The sequence below is a fragment of the Poecilia mexicana genome, unplaced genomic scaffold, assembly GCF_051168715.1.
Source record: "Poecilia mexicana isolate PSO_F unplaced genomic scaffold, ASM5116871v1 scaffold_19, whole genome shotgun sequence".
Lineage (NCBI taxonomy): Eukaryota > Metazoa > Chordata > Actinopteri > Cyprinodontiformes > Poeciliidae > Poecilia > Poecilia mexicana.
In genome coordinates this window covers 5,208,484-5,231,445 of record NW_028263388.1, presented here as the reverse complement: position 1 = coordinate 5,231,445, position 22,962 = coordinate 5,208,484, and the positions used below count along the sequence as shown (strand labels likewise).

The window sequence follows — 22,962 nt, the reverse complement described above, 5'->3', positions numbered from 1 at the left end:
ATGTTAAGTAAGAGAAATATCCACAAAAATACCAGGCTTCTGCAATAAATGCATGAAATAAAAAGCGGACACAATGATAAATTAAATATATTTGTTGACCTACAGCATTCCTATGTATTTACAGATTTTTTTGTTTGAACTTTAAGAAATAGCATATAAATATTATTTGATTTCCAAAAAGCAAAACTAGAAAAAAGGTGAAGATGATGAAAGTTTAGATCTGTGAACATGAAATTTAGCCAAATAAAAGTTTTCCCAATAGAAAGCAGCTGAAGGTACAGAAATAATATTTTGTTGAAACTGGGTATGAATAATATTATTATTGATGAAAAACAAGTTTGACCTATGGTAGTGTCAGTTATAATCAGATGAGAGTAAGACCTAGGTACATTTACTCACATTTACTTAAATAACTTTTCGGGGAAAAATACTTTTAGGAGTAAATTACTGCACTCTGCTTTTTGATTTTTACTTTTTGCTTTAATAATATTACTTAAGTAATATTATAAGTCTTAGTTGACTCAAATGTTTGGATACTCTATCCAATACAAATAACTTTAATGAAAAGAGAGCAAACTCACACTCATACAGTCCTCTTGTTTCTACACCAACTTTGTAGTTCTTTTGTTATTTTCTATCTGCTAAGCCTGTTTTACCATTATTTTACCATTAGTAAAATACTGTAAACACTACATATTGTCCTTGGAAGTATGTTACCTAGTTATAATATTCACACTACCTAAATGTAAATTTTGATTTCTAAAACATTTATATGAAAAAGTGTTTCTTCTGCCTGAATTTGAATTTATTTATTGTAGTTTTTATTTATATTTGTCTTTCAAATATCAGAATTTGCTAATGTGTGATGAAATAATTTTAAAATATTAAATAATATATTATTTTATTTTAGCAAATAATTGAGTAATTTCTTGGAAAGCTACTTCTTTTTACTTGAGTAAAAATATGTTGTAGAAGTGCTACCCGTACTTGAGTACAAAATTTGGCTTCTCTACCCACCTGTACACAGTTAAGGATTTCGCTTCATGAAGTCCACTACTACTAATTTGTAGTAATTGATTTTCTCCAGTAGGTGGCGGCACATTGAAAGCGCCAACTCATCATAACCACAAAAGAAGAGAAAAGACTTTACAATCGCGTGACGTCACACTCGACCCTCACATCTTTGTCAGTGAACAAAATGGCAACCTACTGTCTGACTGTGGCCCGGCTCCAGGTAAGAGTCTCAAAACTCAGCTTAAATCCCCTCAGCCGACAGCAGAGCGGGGTCAGCTGTTGTCTCCGAGCGGATAAACCTGGTAGGAGGCGTTAGTGAGCCCGCTGGAGGTCAGAGAAGTGTGGCTGGAAGCGAAGAAGCTGCTCAGGTCATCGTGTCCCGAGCCTCTCTGAACGTTATCTAGCTGACGACAGCTGCTTCAAAATTAACCGACTCCGCAAATCACTGTTATTCACTGTTATTATGAGATGTTATCGTAGACACCCAAAGCCTTCAAACGGCTACGGTTGCTTTGGTTCTAACGCTCGGGTTTGGTCACAACTAGCAAGGTTAACAGCAAGGTTAGACCTCTCAGTGGGTCCTTTAAACACAGAAGCTATGGTGTTCAAAAATCTCAAATCTCTTTGCTTTATTTGAAGTTAGCGGAATGTCTTCTGTTTATTTTGCCTTTAAAAGGTTCCAGATTTCTGTGCTGCAAGCAGTTGATTTTCTACTGAATATTATCCTTAGGTGACCAAAAAAAAAACCCATAACAAAACAAAATAAACACCCATAAATCAAAAAACACAAGCAATCAGGTAATACCTCCCTAAATTTGACATACGAAACAACAAACAGTTGAATCTCAGCAAATGAGTACATTATTACGATCCCACTCGATGTTAAATGAAAACTCCAAAATACAATATAACTTATGACTAATAAAAATATGTTATAAACATGTTATGGGCTACACAAACATTTGAAATACTGCTGACCTGGAACCTGTTCAGCAGACAGCTGGTAACATGAAAGGTCATTGCTGAAGAAGCTGGCTGAGTTCAAGCTTATTGATGACAAGGTGAGTGGAAGAAAAAAAAAAATCATGCCGGTGAAAAAATCCAGGACATAGAGAACGACTGTCACATTTCTTGTGCTGAAGCCACTCCTAACACAAGTAGGAAGAAAACTGCACTGTGAATTTTCACCAAAGTCCTGAAAGTCAGGCAGACGGCCTCCATGCCACGCCACATTGATGCAGTAATCGTGCAAAAGGAGCCCAACCAAATACTGACTGCATATATTGGACATGCTTTTCAGTCAGCTGACATTTCTGGATTGAAATCTTTTTATTATTGGTCTGGTGTCATATCAACTCCTTGGGTTTTTATTACAGAAGCAGTGATATCTGCATCAGTCCCAACATTGAAAACAATTCTAAGGACAGATCTATTCAGTCCAGCTTTATGCTTTGTGCACTGACTGATGTCGTGCTTTATTATTTCTTTTACATTATATTTAGAATTTATAATTGCGCTTTCTGAACCATTTGAAAGAAGGTTCACTACAGTTTATTTTTTACATGTTTAATCAAAACCTATTGTTTTAGTCAGTTTCAGTTTCTTCTTTTTTTCCTTTTTTTCATTGGCTGTTGAGTCCTAGCAGCAGCGACTAAACAAATAAAAGTTGTGCGGTTATTACATGTTTGACCAAGCTGTTGGTGTATTGAAGTGATCAAATAAATTTGTAATTAAGGAAATTTATTTCTATGTTTAAAAAATATATCTATATTTTTTAGTCAATTCTGCACTGTTTTTCTGTATTGGATCAGTAACAGCCAATACTTAGTATTAGTATTATCAGCTAAAGTTGAGAACTGTAATAAGAAATCGTTTGTTAGTGGTGACCTCAATAGATTTCCAGCTGTGTGTTTGGACTCATCTTTTGATGTTTGCGATGTGTGTGTGTGTGTGTGTCGCCAGCTGGTCCTGGGTCATGGTGCACGGCGCCTGCATGTATCAGCTGCCTACAGAGCCAAGGCCAAAGTGGCCATGAGCCGCTTTGAGCCCACTTCCTTCATCAACTATGACAAGCTCCATAGCAACGTCGAAATTGTCCGAAAAAGGTCAGTGCCTATTGCTCTGGGTTTCCTCCAGCTCTGCTTCATCTGTGTCGATGTATATTCTACCAGGATTTTCTCTCCTCAGTCCAGCAGGAATATCCTCAAAGTTTTCTCTGTCTGCAGGCTCAACCGTCCTCTCACTCTGTCAGAGAAGATCGTGTACGGCCACCTGGACGACCCCCACCACCAGGAGATCGACCGCGGCCGCACCTACCTGCGGCTGCGTCCCGACCGCGTGGCCATGCAGGACGCCACGGCCCAGATGGCCATGCTGCAATTCATCAGCAGCGGGCTGCCGAGGGTGGCCGTGCCCTCAACCATCCACTGCGATCATTTGATCGAGGCCCAGATCGGCGGAGTCAAGGATTTGGCCAGGGCAAAGGTGAGGAAGCATCTAGTGGAGGATGTGAAACCATGACGATCGAATCAGGAAGTTCTGCTTGTTCTGCAGTGGATTATTTGTGTTAGTCTACCTCCGTAATATCTTTTGCAAGGCCTTATGAACTGGGCCAGAGTTTACAAAGGGTTTACAGAGGCAGTAGCCCAGGGTGAAAACATTTTTTTTGGGTGGGGGATACCCACAAACTTTTATCTTTTAATTATGTATTTATTTATTGTAACGAATGCATGTTTTGCAAACATTTTAGTTTATATAAGAGTCATAGACCCATATCAGGTGAGATGTAATGATATTTTGGGATTTTTATTATTATAAACAGTGTTCATGCTAGGGATGGGCATTTATCGTATTGTTTTTACCAATTATCGTGATAAATTTCTTATTGTGATAAGAAGTTTCATTTATAGTTGTCACAAAAAAATTTCAGTTAATGATGTTTAAGGTGCCAAACTATCCGTATTGTTGGGATTATCAGTTAATTTGAAAATATGAATAAATGCAGTTACTACATGCAGTTTAGTGATGCAAATCATACTTCTTTGTGTGACTGGTGTCCTATAGAATAGCATTACAATGCATTTCAAGTGCAGTATTTGTGTTTGTGGTTTGTGATTGCTGTGCCATTAAGTAAGAGCCATAAAGTTACCTAAAAAAAGAAGTAGCAAATAATTCTTGTTTCTTATCACAATAGTTCCACAAAATATTGTGATAAAACTTTAAGTCCATATCCCCCGCCTGGGGGGAACAACATGTAGCTGCTGGCCAAGGGATTAAGCCTGCCATCATTAGTTCATACTGTGTTTATGTATAGGACTACATATTGACATATTGTAATTTATGTTTGCCAAAGAACTTTTTAGTGAACGAGGCACCAAAATGGTTTCCATTCAAGGCAGGGGTCCCCAAACTACGGTCCGCGGGCCGTAGTTTGGGGACCCCTGATTCAAGGGGCCCACATCCTTGTAAATCCGGCCCTGCTTGTAGTTTGTAACCCTCAGTTGAGCCACAGGTCTGTTTGTTCCCATAGGAAGTGAACCAGGAAGTCTACAACTTCCTGTCCAGCGCTGGAGCAAAATACGGAGTGGGCTTTTGGAAACCTGGCTCTGGAATCATCCATCAGGTACAGTGAAACAGGAACTTTGAGACCAATCTGATCTACTACAGATGTAGCTCTGTATTTCCATAGGGACTGAAACGATTAATCGTGACAAATCGATTATTGAAATATTTGTCAATTAATTTAGTCATCAATTAATCATTAACTTGGTGATACAGACTCAAAACAACCTTTACTGAAAAAACAACACAGTTCTTTACAATTTGTATTTAAGATGAAAAACCCTTTACTTGTAAATTTCTTGCATAGTTTTAGCTTGCAAATTTTAACCTGTAAAATTGACAGAATTTTACAGGTTAAAAAAAAAAAAAAAATTATAATTCACCACATCAGCCTCACACTGTTGATGTTGAGTCAGACATCCAGAGCTGAGTCTCTCACATGTTGATGTCAGAAGGATTGTTTTAGCTGCAGATTCATCCTTTGCTATAAGTGATCCAGTGTTCACTTAAGGAATTTTAAGTTATTGCATTTCAGGCAATAGAAAACTAATTTACTTATTAACAAAAAGAAAAAAATCTGTTTATTTGCATTTTTCGATGCATTTCTAAATTTTTTCATCCAAGTAATTGATTAATTGTCAGAATAATTTATAGAATAATCGATTGCTAAAATAAGCATTAGTTGCAGTCCTGATTTCCCCCAACAAGATGATCTGCATCTCCACAGATCATCCTGGAGAACTACGCCTACCCAGGAGTGATGCTTATTGGCACAGATTCCCACACGCCAAACGGTGGCGGGCTTGGCGCCATCTGCATCGGAGTGGGCGGAGCCGACGCTGTAGATGTCATGGCTGGAATCCCCTGGGAGCTCAAATGTCCCAAGGTTGGGCCAATTTCTTTCTCTCTCTCTCTCTCTCTCTCTCTCTCTCTCTCTCTCTCTCTCTCTCTCTCTCTCTCTCTCATTCCTCACAGGTAGCCTTGCAGCAAGAAGGTTCGATTCCCAACTCAGGATCTTTCTGCATGTTCTCCCTGTGCATGCTTGGGTTCTCTCTTGGTACTCCGGCTTCCTCCCACAGTCCAAAAACATGACTGTCAGGTTAATTGGTCTGTCTAAATTCTCCTTAGGTGTGAGTGTGTGTGCATGGTTGTTTGTCCTGTCTGTCTCTGTGTTTCCCTGCGATGGACTGGCGACCTGTCCAGGGTGACCCCGCCTCTCGCCCATTGACAGCTAGATATAGACACCAGCACCCCTTCTGACCCTTGGGAAATAAGGGTGTAAAGAAAATGGATGGATGGATTCCTTACAGGTAGTTGTGATTTCCACCTCTTTTTATTTTAATGCATTCCCCTGTTTTCACGCTTCCAGGTGATCGGCGTCCGACTGACCGGCACACTGTCCGGCTGGACGTCTCCCAAAGACGTCATCCTGAAGGTGGCGGGCATCCTGACGGTGAAGGGAGGCACCGGAGCCATCGTGGAGTACCATGGACCAGGAGTCGACTCCATTTCCTGCACTGGTCAGCACAATGACGAAATCGTTTAAACCTATGAACATTATGACTCAGAAAGCACAACTGCAGAATCTTCTGCTGGTCTTGTTTAGGAATGGCCACCATCTGCAACATGGGAGCAGAAATTGGAGCCACAACCTCCGTGTTTCCATACAACCACCGCATGAGAACCTACCTGGAGAAAACCGGCCGAGGAGGTGGGTTTACAGTTTGTGTCTTTATGATATATTTGTAATAAAAGAGAGAGAGCGTGATCCGTCACTGAACCTGCAGAGCGGTGATTAAATGTGTGTGTTTTCCCTCAGAGATCGCTGCTGTGGCTGATCAGTACAAGGACTTATTGGTACCAGATGAAGGCTGTGAGTACGACCAGATCATCGAACTCAATTTGGACGAGGTAGGTCTTAACTCCTTGTCTGAATTTATTTATTTACCATATATATGTAGAAAAAAATCAATAGTTTTTGCTGTCAACCTGATTCTTAAATTGAGCTGGGATTTATTAATTGAATTCTAATAAACATTTAACACTGGAACTGGAAGACATTTTAAGTATTCAAAATAAATAAACAAAAGAAACAACAAATAAATGAATTATAAAGTTTCTGTGAACAAAACTGTCCTTCAAGAAAAGGCTTTTATCATCCAGTTTTTGGTAGAAAGAGAGAAAGAAGAAAACATAAATCATGCAGATGGAAACTATTGAGTTCTGTTTAATTTTTTTTATCCAATTCATTTATTGCTTATTGCGACAGGCATACATCAGATATTTAGCTAAATAATGGCAGGAGAAGAAATCCATATTAAACGCAAACTTCTGGTTTTAAACTTCATCCATTTTCCACTTTGAAACAAACATTTCTGCTGCATAATGAAACTTAGTTACAGACTGAAGTGCCTGGCATCTCAAGTGTTCAGTTTAATAATAAAATGATGCTTTCTCACCTGCAGTCCTTTCCTTTTCCTGTTATACCTGATGGAGTGTCCCAACAATTCATCACACATTAGATTTTTTTCTTCCTAACTTGTGTTCTTGCTGTTTCTTTCCAGCTCAGGCCTCACATCAATGGACCGTTCACCCCTGACCTGGCGCACCCCGTCTCCGAGGTCGGCGCTGTGGCCAAGAAGAATGGCTGGCCGCTGGAGGTCAAAGTCGGTGAGGACAGACGGAGATGTGCTGCTCTTCGTGTATCCAGGCTTGACTTTTGTTGAGGATTTCTTCCCTGCTTCACTTTGCAGGTCTGATCGGCAGCTGCACCAACTCCAGCTACGAGGACATGGGCCGGGCCGCCTCCCTGGCCAAGCAGGCTCTGGACAAAGGCCTGAAGTGCAAAGCTCAGTTCACCGTCACCCCCGGCTCCGAGCAGATCCGTGCCACCATCGAAAGAGACGGATATGTAAATGCTGGCTCATTGCATAAACAAACGGACTGCACATAACTTCTCGTTTTTAAGTGGTAAAATTAACCCTGTTCTGTTTTTTTTTTTTTTTTTTTTTAATCTTTTAGTCAAAGATCCTCAGCGATGTTGGAGGTGTGGTTCTTGCCAATGCATGTGGACCCTGCATTGGACAGTGGGACAGGTAATTATTTTTAAGCTGACATCAGGTGAAAGAATTCACATGCTTATGAAAAATAAAGATTTTTAACACTCAATATAAAAAACAACTGTCGGGTCTTTTAGACATGTACCTTCCAATTCTGTGCTACTTTGGGTTGGTTTATCACAGACACTCAGTGAGTCATGTTGCTAAACAAATGCTGTTTAGCTGGACTGAAGGGAAACATGGCTCTTAAAATTGTTGAGGTTGCTGACCTCTGGTCTACTACATAAAATCCTAGTAAGGGTCTCGTTGTGTTGTCACTTCCTGTTGTAATAAATCAGGTTGACCAAAGGTTGTGTTGATATTCTGTATATTTGTTTATGTGCAGGCGGGATGTGAAGAAGGGAGAGAAGAACACCATCGTTACATCCTTCAACAGGAACTTCACCGCCAGGAACGACGCCAACCCTGCAACTCATGCGTTTGTCACCTCTCCTGAGGTAAACCCAAACCGGTCCACACCTTCCAGCACACACAGGTTCACATTCCGCACCTACCGTCCTCCCTCCTGCCTCCCTCCCTCAGATAGTCACTGCCCTCGCCATCGCTGGGACGCTAGACTTCAACCCAGAGACAGATTACCTCACAACCCCCACGGGAGAGAAGTTCAAGCTGGTGCCCCCCACCGGAGACGAATTACCAGCCAGGGACTTCGACCCAGGGCAGGACACCTACCAGCACCCTCCCAGCGATGGCGTCAGCCTCAAGGTGGACGTCAGTCCTCAGAGTAACCGGCTGCAGCTGCTGGAGCCTTTTGACAAGTGGAGCGGAAATGACCTGGAAAACATGGTGGTCCTCATCAAGGTGGGCGCACGCCAGGTTAGATGGGAACGCTTTCACGGCTGCTGGCGTCGGAGGATAACTCTCACCCGTCTCTCTGTAGGTGAAGGGGAAATGCACCACGGACCACATCAGTGCCGCAGGACCCTGGCTGAAGTTCCGCGGCCACCTGGATAACATCTCCAACAACATGCTGATCGGTGCTGTCAACAGCGAGAACGACGCCGTCAACAAGATCAAGAACCACCTGACGGGAGAGTACGGAGGAGTCCCTGATGTGGCACGACACTACAAGGTGAGAGTTCAAGATGTGACTGTTGTACCGATAATTACTTACATGTGAAACTGATCTTATCTCCCTCTGCAAAGGTCTGAAAAAAATCCACTGTCTCCTGTTACTTTGCCATAAGAAAGGGGAGACTGAGAAACCCCCACCAGTTTACAGCAAATTACCCGACTTTTTCCAACTTAAGGTTCTTGACACACAGGAGGCAACATCACTCCCTCACTATTCATATCGTATAGAACCTCCTATGGCAAAATTTAAAGCCAGAACACGTAGGCGTACACAAGAAAAGTTGAAAAAAATTCAACTTTTGTTTCCGCTGCCATTGCTAACGCTGCTACTGCTATTGCTGTTATCACTATCGCGTCCCATGTGTTGGGTTCACCTTGAGTCGTTCATCACGCCAGGTGTCAAGCCCATTAGCAAATTTCTAGCTACATTTAGCAACCTTTTAAACAAAAAAAATATGGTAATGGCCAAAATGGGAATCAGCCGAAAATTGCAAAATGATTCACCCCTTTATGTAATAATCTTTAAAATTTTATTTTAAAAATTACAGTCCATTCCTAGAAAATTTCTATACTGGTTTCAAAAGCATTTGTCTTTGATAATAAGCTGTAAAATCTCGAATTGAAAGTCAGTGAAACTCTGTTTTTATTGCTTCTCCTCTGCAGGCCAACGGCGTGTCGTGGGTTGTGGTTGGAGATGATAACTACGGCGAGGGCTCCAGCAGAGAACATGCAGCTCTGGAGCCCAGGCATCTGGGTGGAAGAGCCATTATTGTCAAGAGCTTTGCCCGAATCCATGGTGAGCCACACAGTTCATGCTGCAAATAGCTTTATGAACATGAAGCCGGCTGGGTCAGGTTTATTTAAATAGCCCAATTTTTTAACAAGTGTCCTTTACAAGACAAAAGAGTTCAGTTTCCATAAAATATAGAATCCTACATAAAGTATAATACATTACATATAATACAACACAAATACAGTTGGATGATGTATTTGCCAATTGGTAAAATGTTGCCTTTATAAACATCAGTCAACTCCATCAAGTCACAACAATCTGTTCTTGTTATCAAGCACGGAGCGAAGTTGAACGGAACCACTTCGTTTTAACAGGAAGACACCTTCAGAAGAACTGGCCTTAAAATGTCTTAATTTAATTATAAAAAGTAGGTTTGCCTTTAATATGTAACTCGCAGGTCTTAAATTTTATCTACTATTTATTCTTTTATATCCCATGTTTTTATTGGGGGGGGGGTTTGCGGGACTTTTCCGTTATGCAAGTTTGAAGTCACTCAGACATCTTCATTGTGTTCTGTGACTAGAGACTGTTAGGACTACCGTGAACTCACTGCTAACATACTCTTGCTAACTAGCTAGGTATAGCTAACGTTTTTGCGACTATCACGGCAGTTCAAATTTCTCCCCAGTTGGCTGGACAAAGTTCATACATTTCTGTGGAGATATAGGTCTTAAATTCAAAGTGGTCTGAAATTTGAGTAGTGAAACCTGCAAAAAAAAAAAACTGATAACGGTTCCCCAAAGAAACACTGAACCAGGGCTACTTTCTATGGACAAGTAAAAAAAAATAGGGGCAATATCTCTATTAATGATTCCTTCCAAGAAAGAGAGAGCCAAGCACAAAAGCAAATGGTGACTTTATGGAAAAAGAAGGCAGGAAGTTGGTGGCAGCAGTAATTACAAATAACATAAATGGAGAATAGCAGAAGTGAATAAAGTAAAGAACATTAAAATTGCGTCATTTAGTTTTGTTGATTTTCATCTGAACTGAAAAGTTTGTCCTCCATGTCTCAGAAACGAACCTGAAGAAGCAGGGCCTGCTTCCCCTCACCTTTAGCAACCCATCCGACTACGACAAAATCCGCCCCGACGACAAGATCTCCATCAAGGGACTGAAATCCTTTGCACCAGGAAAGGTAAGATTTAACATCTGATATACTTTAGCTGTTGAGAAATACGTCTTTAAAAACATCTCCTCTGAGGGTCTTTTCTCTCGTCTCATCATTCTCAGCCCCTGTCAGCGGTCGTGACGCACAGCGACGGCAGCCAGGAGACGCTGGAGCTCAACCACAGCTTCAACGAGACCCAGATCGAGTGGTTCCAGGCGGGCTCAGCCCTGAACAGGATGAAGCAGCTGCAGCACTGAGCCATGGAGGGAGGGAAACAGGGTGGTACAGCTTGGGAGGAAACAGAATGTCAAATAACTGTTTCATCACCAGGATTAGCTTGCAGCTTTCACTGAAGTACAATTACCGAACCAAGCAGGAATACTTTTAAATGTCAAGCTAATGATTTTGATGGAACAGTTGAACTTGGTCCTGTAATTTTTATTTTTTAATCCTCATTCATCAACATTAAGCATATTTTTGAAATGATGTGAGGCTGCTGTGTGTTCATCGAGCAGAGAGTACCGGTTATAGACCCACACACACTCTTGACACAATAAGCTGTGACCTGACCCAGGACATGGTAAACACTGACCCCTGGTCAATATTGCAGTTGTGTAAACAAGTTAGCACAATGTTGAGCTCGGTCAGCTGAACAGTCACTCTGCTGCTTTTGGGCTCATCTTTACAATGGTTTCTTCTGTTTCTGGACCCTGTTGGCAAACCTATGGAACTGTAGCAGAACATTAAAGAAAAAAAAAATAAAATTCTCCTCCGCGACCAGATACTTTCTCGTGCGCAACAGATAGCATCTCCTGCGCTCGAGATATCTGGTGCGCTCGTGACGCTATCAAGTATTCACCGCATTCCATCTCATGCGCACCAAATATTATCTGCTTCTCACGAGATAGTATGTGGTACAGCGACATGCCATCTCACCTGCCCCACATATTATCTGGCGATAATGAGACATTAAGTGGTGTGCATGAGATAGCATCTGGTGCGCTCGAGAAAGTTTAGTTTTTCTTTTGTCCTTCAATGTCCCGCTACAAGTTCGGTACAAACTTGTGTTGCATCACACAGACCTAAAATAAACTCACACTTAATGCTCGTTTTTCTCCCCTCCGGTGGCCCAGAGGCGGTACTGCAGAGCATCGAAGCTGCAGCAGGCAGACCTGTTGTATGTATGTGAAAGGAACATAAGATGACTCGTGATTCGTACTGAACGTCAGATTGCTGTATATCTAACAAAGTTAGACCAGTAAGGGTCGTTTTTATATTTATGTCTTTGAGTAGGCTTTCAACACAGCACAGCAGCGCTTCATTTGCTTTAATACGCTGTGAAACTGTTGCAACTCTTCCCCGATGCTTCCACTGCTCTCATGATCACTTCTAATGAGGTCAAGCGCATGATGTTTTTTTCCCCTGCTGTTATGTATTTATAATAATTTTTCTGCAGCAGCTCCAGGCCCTTGTCATTTCACTCACAGGATAACCTTACATCTTGTATTTTTCAGTGGTCTTTTTATGTGCAGCTTTCTTTTTCTTTTTTTTTTTTTTTTAGTCCCGCTGAAATAATTTAAACAGATTTTTTTTGAGCAATGAGAATTTTAAGAAACTCATAAAACTGTTCTTGTTCTGAGCTTTTGATTATATATAAGGATAATTCCCAGCAAAACTTGTAACTTTGGGGAAAGTTGGGGGTCAGTCAGTCAAATCAGAAAAAAAAAATCTAATTTTTGGATTTATTCTGCCAATCAGACAAAGGCTCTTCCTTGTAACCACTCCATATAAAGTGTCTGACTCTGTGTGCAGTTCAGTGTTTGTTTTGCTCCCAGATGATCTTTTCTGTATTACAGAAATTTCAGCAGATTGTAAAATAAAAATTCACTGATATCATTTCTTCAGCTGGTATTGTGGCTGTTTGTTGAACAGTATTAAAAATCAATATAATCTGAAAAAATGTAAGAAGTTTTCTTTTCTCCAGCGAAGCAAAGTACAAAAAGTACATTGTTCCTGCTGACTTTTTTTTTTTCCTACACAGCAAATTCAAAAGTGTACACAGCATGTTGTTGCACAGTCTGAAGAACTTCTTGATATTGAAATTGTAGAAATGTATCAAGAGGAAGGTCTAACCAGGAACCACTAAATTCAAATGATTCGCCATGATTATCTTGGTAATCTGGATTCAGGATCATAAATCAACATTTTCCAGCTTGCATGTATAATTTCTTTGAGCATTTTGGATAATTAAAATCAGAGGTTACATCAGTGTGAGATATTACTCAAGCTTAAGAAGTACTCATCGAATTCATCTGCAGCTGTTTAATATTATTTTTAACAGTTTATCTTATCAATAATCTTGCCACAACTGGCTCTTTGATGACATTTATGATCTTGATGGTCCTAGATGAAAATGAAATTGACATCCATGCAAGTAACGACAAGGAAAGAAGTGATTCAAAAGCCGAACATTTTCGACTTTTCAAATTCAAAAAATGTCCAAATGTAGAATTTTTTTTTGACTTTTCATTTTCATTTATTTCAAACAGGTTATTAAAAACAAGAAAACAAGCAATGAGTAGGAAAAGAGAAAAACGTGCATATACATAAGCAATGCACGTTTGAAACCTTTTTTGTTTCCAACGCAAATTGCATTGGAAAAATGAAAAATAAAGGGAACATTTCACTTTAATTTTGTATGTGGCTCCATATCCAGGCCTCCATTGGTTAATAAATTTGATTTCCATTGATGATTTTTGTCAGCACATTCAACTTTGTACAGAACAAAGTATTCAATGAGAATATTTCATTCATTCAGATCTAGGATGTTATTTGAGTGTTCCCTTTATATTTTTGAGCAGTTTATATATATATATATATATATATATATATATATATATATATATATATATATATATATATATATAAAATTTACTTTAGACAAAATTTCCGAGGTTTTTCCTAACAAATTTTGGTCTTTATAAGCTCAGAAATGTCCTTATTTTTCCTTTTTCTTTTTTCCCCATAAAATTTCTGAGTCTAATCTCAAAATATCTGAATTCTTTGGCAGAAATGTACTACGTTTTTTCCTCTATCTAAGGTGGGCATAATACCTACGCCGTCGTACCAAACAACTGTGAATTAAAAAAAAAAAAGTAGTAAAATATTAAGACACATATGATCCCATGAAGCAGTCATGTTGTAAGCAGTGTTGTCCTTAAAGCTCCACTGACTGATAGATTAGTCGCTGTTTCCATCCATTCTGACAACAAAGAATTGACTGTGGTATAGTGAAGCCGGCTGTTGTTTGGAGCTCCCCCCTCCCCACGCCCCGTCTCTGCTGCCTCCTCTTTCATTCGCTGCCTTTCTCTCTCTCTCTGTGTGTGTGTGTGTGTGTGTGTGAGAGACGCATCCATACCAAAATCCCCTCACTCATTCAGCTCATGTTCCCGCACCTTTTCGCCGGATCTACTTACATAATTGCTTTATTTAAGAAGAAACATTCTGACGTCCTCGCGACGTTTTTAACGGTGAGTAATCGTTCATCTGTCTTTTTTCCCCCTGTTTTGTTTGTTTGTTCTTTATCCTTTCAACCGGTCACTTGTCTGAACATGATGGCACCTGCTTAAAATTCCGACATGACAATACAAATAGTGATATTTGTTTCTAGGCGGCACGTCAGAGTACGTCCTTTTACGGCAGAAATGAGGTTTTGTCCACAGGCATCCTCTTCCCTTCTTGTCCTCCGCTTCCACAGTGTGAGAATGTTCTGGAAACAGCCCGCCTGAAGGGCTTGTGTTGCCTATTAAATCATTTAGTCCCTGCTAATCTCAGCCTCCGTCAGATTAGACCACAAAACCGGCCACTTGTCCCTTAAAACGGCCAAATTAAAGTTTAAAGACAGTGTGTGTGTGTGTGTTTAGAGGAGTTGACGTGCCCCTCATGCTGATGCAGACGGCCACTGTGTCCTGGTTTCACTTGGGTGGTGCTTTTGGGCCCTTTATTCTCCCTTCAGTACTAAAATCTACAACTGAAACCCCTATTAATGACATGTTTTAGTAAATGGTGTAAAACATTCACTGCAGACTCGTTAAAGTCAAATTCCTGGCCTGCTGGCAGTCTTACAAGTGGGCTAACTCAGCCAGTCAAGTTTGAATTATTTATTGTCCGATTTCCTCCAGCAGTCCTCAGATCCGTCCTTTCCTCTGTGACTCCAAGCCGTGCTCTTAATCACTGCATCTGCACCACCTGCAAACGTCAGCCATCTGTAATTGACATGGACTGGAGCAGAAAACAAAACAAAACATAGAAATATCCTTTACTGTCTCTCAGTGGGGAAAAGCCAGGTGCATCAGCAGCAAAGTGAAAGACAAATAGCAGCATAGAAATTCACACAAAGGTTAAGAATATATATTAAAAAAGAACAATAGGAACAAAAGTGAACGGTAAGGAGAAATTTAAAGCACAAGAAAATAACACCATGTTTCTGTTTCTGTAGAAAACTGGAGTTGCTGAGATTAAAACTAAAATCATTTTTTTATTTCAAGTTAAAGCTCACAAAGCCATTACCTTACTGCAGCTAAAATGGTTTATAGATTTTTTTTTTTATGGCTGTAGGATTGTTGATGACATTTATTTCTTGGCATTTTGATTCTAATGCACAGATGCACACATAAGAGGCGGAACATGGGAGCAAGAGGAGCAGAAAGAAATCTGATCCATCCCTACAGCCAACTTGACAAAGACTCTGTTAACTATTTTATAAAATAAATATGGAGAAAATTATTAAAGAATTTGGATGCCACCCACCTCGCTTGGCTGGCCGTTAGAGGTTGAGCGCCTAAAGTCTTTCCTCTGCCTACATCCCCCAGAATGCTGTGCAGTTCTGAATCAGAGGTCAGTGAAATTAATAAATATATCATTATTGATCACATGTCTATTGCTGTATATATTGTTATTGTCTTATTTGGAATAAATACTTTTTTCTCACTTTATTGACCAAACTTTTATGGCAACGAAAGAAGTCTGACTTTAGTTTCAAACACATTATAGATAATAAGCATAAATATCAAGTTTAGGGGAAACAAAATAAAGGAAGAAAAGCATGTTGTGGTAATGCAAATATGCTTAGATAGTTTTATACTTCGGATGACTTTTTTTCCCCTTAAAAATTATCACTTTAGAACAGTTTTTCTTCCTCTGATATATTAGGACCATTGCAGATAGAAGAAAGAAAAGGAAGAATAAATTTCTGCTTAAAACATTCAATCTAAAAAGTTTACAATGTCAAAAATTTGCTTGAACAACTTAGGAAATTTTAGATAAACCTCAATATTTTTCTAGAAAAAATTACATTTCTGAGTTTCAAAAGTCCACTTTTTTTGTTTTACTTTTTCAAAATGTTCTAAGTTTCAAAAATTTTAAACATGTTGACTTTTGGAGCTCAGTAATAATTTCCTATTTTTTTTTCTTTCCAGAAAGTGTATGAGAGTAATCTCAAAACTTAAGAGTTTTTACTCATACAGTGACCCTCCCAATAGCCATTATAGACACCGAATTGTGTTTGATGAGCCAAAATATTTAAATGTAAAAAGGGATAACAAGAATCTGCAAAACGCCTGCTCAAACACATATCTTTCATGAAAGACAACATCAGTTATTTTACTCAGTTATCTCATAATCTGCCCCAGATATGAAGCTGAAACACTTAATTACTAATCTAAGGAATAAAACGTGTGTGAGTAAGACTTCAGGTCTCCTGCCTGGACATTGTAGTCCACCTCAGTAATGGCCCCAATCCAACCACCCTGAACTATATATAGACTGATGGGAAGAGGCACAAAGTGTGCTGCTTGGAGCCTTCGGGAATCACTCTCTCACACACACACACACACACACTTACCTCATCAGTCTTTCTCAGGCTTTCAGCCTGCCTGTATACGGCCGCTGATGAAGCTGGTGACTCTTCCACCCGCAGCTGTGTTTTCATTACAAACAAGGTTTCGGTGTGAGCGCTGAACCTTTGTTCGACGATGCCCTGCAGTTATCAGTGTGTCCACAGACTGTCATAATAATGAGCCGACTAACGATACAGATCAATTCACCGGATAATTTGGTTTGTGTCAAGTGGGTGACTGAGCTCATTTGTGCTCAGGAATGGCTGTTATGAAACGATCCAACGAGCAGCTCATCTTTGAATAAACCGTAATTAATGTTGTGGAAGTAATACTTTTTATCTAATAATGTCTGATCAGAGGATCCTGAAGGGGATTGTTTTCATATTATATTTCATATTGGGAGTTTTTTTAGCTGCCACAAGCTGTGACAGACTTGGCTTTATTTCCACAAACCAAGTAGAGGCATCAATCCAAATGATCAATAATATTGATACCAAGTCGGTATTGGATTGATGATAGCATGGTAAGATCAATACTTTTTGTTTCTCTCAACTCTACATCCAGGATGACTTTGGTTTGATTTGCTCTCAAATGTATTTTTTGCACTTTATTTAGAAAAAAATGCACACAAACCTTTTTCTATTGTTTCTCATGTTAATGTGGCACTAAGTAATTGAAAGGAAAAACTACAAAAACACCTCTAGGTCAGAAGTTTGATGATATGTCAAACTTTGACTACAAAAAAAGTATTGGTATCAGTATTGGCCCTGTATTTACTTGTTATTGGATCGATGCCAAAATGTGCAGTCACACCTCTACTGGAAGCACAACTTTAAAACCCTTTAGTGGTGGTTTGGGGGGAAACTTTATGATGACGGATTGGTTAAAATAAAAACTGAAAAAGACGGGGGAAAAATGCTAAGTTCTAACAGGATGTCCTTTTTTGAATTTCTTTTTGCTGGAAGTTGTACTACTTTTACTTGATTCGTGATGGTCCCAAGTGATAAAGCCTTTTCATGTGCTGTTATCCACATGTCTGATTCATGCCAAACGATGATGAATCATTTCATAACAGCAGCAGTGTGTCTTTTCTGGTCTCAAACTGTGGGCTGAGAACTTCGGACATGATACTAGTGTGTTTAAAAGAATGAGGAAAGCTCAAAGTCCTCATAACTGATTTTATTTCCCCGAGTTACCAATCCAATGTGGATTGATAACTCAGAGCTAAGTCAGAATATGAAGCAAAAAAAAATCTTATTTCATGCCTTCCTTCCTGTCCAGGTACTAATTGATCAAAAATTCATTGTACATGCCTTGTTCTATGCTTTGCTTCATTCAGAGTGTCTGGACCCTCGGCTATTGAGAAATGATTGCTTCCTGTAGGCTTCCTTGAGGTTCTAAATGTTACCCAATTGCTAACGTTTGTATGTACTGTATGTATGTACTGTTCCAATTGAACACTTTGAAGCTTATTGGAAATTACCTGTGCTGTAAACAACCATCCTCCACCGTAAAGGGAGACGAACCGATCGAAACAAGATGGCTCTGTTCAATATTTGTCCAACACGGACAGAACACCTTCATTCATTTCTTTCGGTGCCATTTATAAAACTACAGGCAACGTCAACATCATCCTTCAAAACCCTTTAGGTCCTAGAGACAGAACAAATGTACATGAAGGGCCGCAACATGATTTCTTGTTAATATTGGTTTGTGATGTCACTGGTTTTGTCGTTGCCAAACCTTCGGTGGAGGCAGCATGATGTTGTGGGGTGGCATCTCAATGTAAAGTGACCGAACTCTCTGTTCCACAGAGCAGTGTTTGTCAGACTACCTCCAGAATTTGGAGCAGAGAGGAAGGAATGTCCTGCATTCCTGACCTTGGTCTCATTGAACCCTTTGGCATGCAGTCACACTGCCTGACTCTTCAACAAATGTTCCACCCTTTATTTTTGCCTTCTCCGCTTCAGGGTGTCATAGCTTCATCCATCCACCTTGAAGAGTTCCTCTCTGGGCTTCCTCTCTCCGTCAGAAACCCTTGTGCCATGCAGGAGGTGTAACCCTCCATCCTTTTCTTCTTTGTGTGCCACGGAAACCCTAAGCCAAGCCAAGATGTCAGGCACCGACCCATCATTGCCGACAGACCCCCAGCTGCCTTTGACGTCCCCCCGCACTCCCCTGCAGCTTTCTTTTCCTTTCCTGAGGGAAGGCAGCCGTGTTTGGGAGAGGGAGAGGAAACCACCTCAGCCTGGAGAGCTACCCAGCCCACTGCCAACAAAACGCACACGCACATACTCGGCGTGAGTAAAAACACAATACAAGAGTTTGCCTTTCGTGTTTTTTTTTTTTGATTCTTTTAAGAAAGAGCTTCAAACTGCAATTGTATTAAATCAGCCTGTCCATGTCTACGTCTTTCTCTCTCTGTAGGACGGTACGAGCCAGATCAGGTCCTGTATTTAAGGGTGTGTGTAAAAACTTTTCCAGATCTCAGGGTCATGGATTCATCCGTCCTTCTCATGGAGGAGACGACATCTTCGTTCACATTTCTGAGTGAGTCTTCCTCGCCAAGCACACTATCCTTCATTTTATGCAATCATTGCTGACTCTTCCAGAGCTAGTGGCCGTTGTTTTGGGGGCAAACTATGTCGTGTCCTCGTTTCTCAACGCTAGGTTGGCATTTTCCATGAGGTAACATTCCAGTTGCTTCACAATCCTGGGGCAAGAGAGTTTAAAATTCAGAGATTTAAATCTATCTTTGTCACCTATTTACTTTCATGGATTTCAATGGATTTTGGGGAAAGATAGTGCTCTGTCCTTTTCTGCATTAACATTGTGCTCAAAACTTTTTCGTTATTCAGCTATTGTTGAAAAAACAAAATTTTACAGTTGTGGTGTTTCCATTAATCACATCAATGAGTCATTAAACATTCCACACAATCATCCTCCAACTACTTCCTCTCGTCGTCTTCTTCATGGTTTGCGCCAGTGGCAACATCCGGTTGGTGATCACATGACTCATGTGATGTTAAAAAAAAAGTGTTTCCACTGCAGTTTTGTGAAAAAAAAATAAAAAAATAATAATAATTTCAAAAACCACCTCATCCTGGCAGCAAAACCATTTTTTATTTTTTTTAATTGCAGTGTTTGCTTAAATTTGCGAGAATGTACTCTGATTTGTAATAACACAGCTTCGGATCCTTCCTGAGGTTAAAAGGTCTATTCAAGCTGAGCCTTTGACTTTCATGCGGTTCTTATTTTATCGTAATTTATCCTCTCTGGACAGCATTGACGGGGAGTACGTGCCTATGGAAGGAGACGAGGTCACATACAAGGTGTGTCCGATACCCCCCAAGAACCAGAAAGTCCAGGCTGTGGAAGTGGTCATCACCCACCTGAACCCAGGCACCAAGCACGAGACCTGGTCGGGTCAGATCATCAGCTCCTAGACGAGCACGTCGGGCGTCACAGCGAGAACGTAACAGAGGATTTTAGGGTTTTTTTAATTTTAGGTATTATGTTTTTGTGGTGTGGCAGATAGGATCAGGCACGGGTTAGGGTTAGGCCAAAATGAGCTTAGATCAAACAGGACATGGTTTTGGCTCATTTACTGCCAGAGGGAACCATGTGACTTACAAATTCAAGGGACCAGCTTGCTAGAGCTATTTTCTTTACTTTCATGCTGGAAACTGGCGCACATTGTGCTGCCAAATCTAAAAAAATTAAATTAAATTAAACACACACAGTATATTTACCCTTCTGTTTTTTCTGTTTACAGACTCCATGTTTTAGGGAGAAAAAACTAGTTGTTTTCACGGATGCTTTTTTTTCTTCTTCTAACATTACAAGAACATATCCATAAATCAAAACCTTATTAAGGTTGTTCTTTATACCGGTAAACCACCAAGTGAGTGTACTCACACAAGCAGTTTGGTTTCACAGACATCCTGTTTGTTCTAAAGATGTTTTGGCCTCAGCAGCTGTGTTGAGCCTGACAGTTTAGGAATAGTTTTTTTCCAGTATCGTAGCACTTTCTGCAGATAAGGGTGGAAGTCCAGTTTTGGTGTAGCCAGCTCCTATGACGGTCATACGTTTTCTGTGGGAGAGACAGTATAATGTTATTAGCCTGCAGCTGGAAAACAAGGCCAGAGGGAGGAACATGGCGACAGTAACAGGTCCTGAGTAAGGGTAGGAGATGAAGTGAAGGAATGAGCAGTGATGCAGCTATTTAGGGAATGTAAGGAAGGGATATAAAGATTCAAGTCAGCACATTGTAAACCATTGTTCACAACCTGAAAGTGAACTCAAAAGAAATAGTTTGAGATTTTGAAGAAACACACCGGTTTTGCTAGAGGAAATTATCAGTTGCTACGTGGCTTACTAGCAGCTATAGTTAGCTTAAACTAAGCTGCTGGTTTAAGCTAACTATATCTAGTTTAAGCTGCCCATGGCTAGTTAGCTTAGTTTAACATAGCATTTAAAACTCTAAAAATATTATTTTGAATTAATAATACAAGAAACTTAGCTTAATGTCTCATCTTTAATCAATAAAATAAGATATTAAGCTAAGCTAGCTAGCAGGAAATAAAATTCAATAGAAAGTTCAAATGGAAAATATTTGCCATTTCTGGACATTAGGCACATTCAATAAAAACAAACAAAATGTCATCACAAAAGAAGAAAAAGATCCTATTGTAATTTTTTTTACTTGATAAAAGGAAACAGCTAAGCTATGCTTAGCAGTTGAAGTCGGAGTATTTTACCCACAACAGCAAAATGTTGCCTATTCTGAACATCAGACACATTATACATAGAACTCTGTCAGTATCATTTTGAACCAGAAACTCACCATAGCATTGAATAATTTGTCAGAAGATAATGCTAAGCTAAACTAACTGCAGCCAGCGATTTACACATGTTCTACAGCAAATCGGAAAATAAGCCTTTTTTGATCATCTACCACATATAAATGTATTTTTAGATATCATTTGGAATCTCAAACTGAGCATAGTGTTTGATATTTAATTGACAAAGCAAACAGCATAGTGTTGCTAAGCTAATTAGCTGCTTTATGTAGCGTATGTTAAACGTAAAAGCACCTATTTTTGTTTAGTTCTTGCCAACTCAGCAAATAAGCATATTTAATTACTGAACTAGTTCTGACACATTGTTGCTGAAAGAAAACAGCTGTTCTGGTTTTAATAAAAAAAATCTTGATTTCCTGACATTGTTACAGCATTATGTACATCTTATGTACGATCTAATTGTTACAATAAAAAATAAACACATTTTTAATTTTTACCTTAAAATAATAAACGCCAGATTTTTTTCTTGTTTGTTTTTTTGGAAGTTTCTGATGTCACATAAAGGCTGTGAAACAGACAATAAAAACACAGGTAAAGCTTCCAGATGTAAGAAAAAAAAAAATCTATGTACTTATTTATTTTCATTTGTAACTATGAAAAAATAGGTTTAGCAATTAAACACTGTATTTATATGTATTTGTGTAATTTTAAGCTGTTTAAACACTGAACATCTCACTCTGATGATCCTTCCCTGCTAAAATCTCCTTCCTACTGTCATGTTATCTTAAAAAAAGAGAATAAACCTCAACACAAGTTTCGAATTTATACTTTCTCTTTGTCTAACTTTTAATAACTAAATGATGTCCAAGATACCATGCAGACTTTCGCCAAGTTCTTTACGAGTTGTATGTTTAGTTGAGAATGTGCTAATTCAGTTTCATCATGCAGTAACCCAGGCGAAGCCTTTAGAGGGAGCTGTTGTCTCATCTCTCATCCTTCCTGGATTTTTCACTTTTAGAGTGAGCTAATATCACAGTAGTACTCTTTATCTGTTGGATGTTTGTACTGTGGAGAGAAACAAACTTGATTGTGTTTTTGGAGCACTTTTACTTTTTAATTTTTTTGTCAGATCACTGTGATACTTGTCGTTTCTTGTTTAAACATTAAATAAAGCTTACAGCTGCATACACAGAAGCGTTTGGAAGTGTGTTTGAACAATATTTCCAGGGACTCTGTCAGCGTCAAGACACTCAAGCAAATATTCTGTAGTTTTATCTTAATAAGTGTCTCTTCTCTTCACAACAAACATGATCTCAAGGTACCTTACAGGGCAAACAGGTCTGTTTCATACCGAGTTGTCCATCCTGTTCCTTTACTGTCTACTAGAGGACCTTGTTGCACAAATAATTTTGAAGGGCCACTATTATCCAAAATTCACATTTTGTATGTTTCTGTACGACCATATGGCTATCTCCTACTTCTAGAGACAGTCCAAGAGTAAAAAAATCCCCAAAACAAAAAAACTGGTGTTTTTTCAGAATAAATAGATGTTCTGCTGGTGTCTGCAGAAGGACCCGTTTCAAAAACCTCTAAA

At 39.5% G+C, this 22,962-nt stretch overlaps 2 protein-coding genes across 3 annotated transcripts; both read left to right on the top strand.

The window, feature by feature from the left end:
• The first annotated feature begins 1,113 nt into the window (after positions 1 to 1,113).
• On the top strand, positions 1,114 to 12,629 carry aco2 (aconitase 2, mitochondrial). The gene is made up of 17 exons (XM_015007397.2): positions 1,114 to 1,234; positions 2,977 to 3,119; positions 3,240 to 3,498; positions 4,544 to 4,636; positions 5,303 to 5,461; positions 5,945 to 6,095; positions 6,182 to 6,286; positions 6,395 to 6,486; positions 7,140 to 7,245; positions 7,329 to 7,486; positions 7,597 to 7,670; positions 8,020 to 8,131; positions 8,217 to 8,495; positions 8,575 to 8,766; positions 9,432 to 9,564; positions 10,575 to 10,696; positions 10,792 to 12,629. Exons 1-17 carry the CDS (start codon positions 1,199 to 1,201, stop codon positions 10,924 to 10,926), a joined length of 2,349 nt encoding a protein of 782 aa, XP_014862883.2. The 5' UTR covers positions 1,114 to 1,198; the 3' UTR covers positions 10,927 to 12,629.
• Positions 12,630 to 13,776: 1,147 nt separating this feature from the next.
• On the top strand, positions 13,777 to 22,562 carry csdc2a (cold shock domain containing C2, RNA binding a). 2 transcript variants are annotated; one of them, XM_015007399.2, is made up of 5 exons: positions 13,777 to 14,199; positions 15,334 to 15,565; positions 18,537 to 18,866; positions 18,994 to 19,116; positions 19,850 to 22,562. In XM_015007399.2, exons 3-5 carry the CDS (start codon positions 18,679 to 18,681, stop codon positions 20,010 to 20,012), a joined length of 474 nt encoding a protein of 157 aa, XP_014862885.1. In that variant the 5' UTR covers positions 13,777 to 14,199; positions 15,334 to 15,565; positions 18,537 to 18,678; the 3' UTR covers positions 20,013 to 22,562. The 2 variants fall into 2 exon arrangements, with proteins under 2 accessions (XP_014862885.1, XP_014862884.1); XM_015007398.2 differs by lacking the exon at positions 15,334 to 15,565.
• Positions 22,563 to 22,962: the final 400 nt, after the last annotated feature.

Excerpts from the sequence above, each read along its gene's own strand:
- aco2 (XM_015007397.2), top strand. The coding sequence starts at position 1,199 with ATGGCAACCTACTGTCTGACTGTGGCCCGGCTCCAG. Across the intron at positions 8,132-8,216 it reads CGTTTGTCACCTCTCCTGAG|ATAGTCACTGCCCTCGCCAT; the intron begins GTAAACCCAAAC and ends TCCCTCCCTCAG. Across the intron at positions 8,496-8,574 it reads ACATGGTGGTCCTCATCAAG|GTGAAGGGGAAATGCACCAC; the intron begins GTGGGCGCACGC and ends GTCTCTCTGTAG.
- csdc2a (XM_015007398.2), top strand. The coding sequence starts at position 18,679 with ATGTCAGGCACCGACCCATCATTGCCGACAGACCCCCAGCTGCCTTTG. Across the intron at positions 18,867-18,993 it reads CGCACACGCACATACTCGGC|GACGGTACGAGCCAGATCAG; the intron begins GTGAGTAAAAAC and ends CTCTCTCTGTAG. Across the intron at positions 19,117-19,849 it reads ATCTTCGTTCACATTTCTGA|CATTGACGGGGAGTACGTGC; the intron begins GTGAGTCTTCCT and ends CTCTCTGGACAG.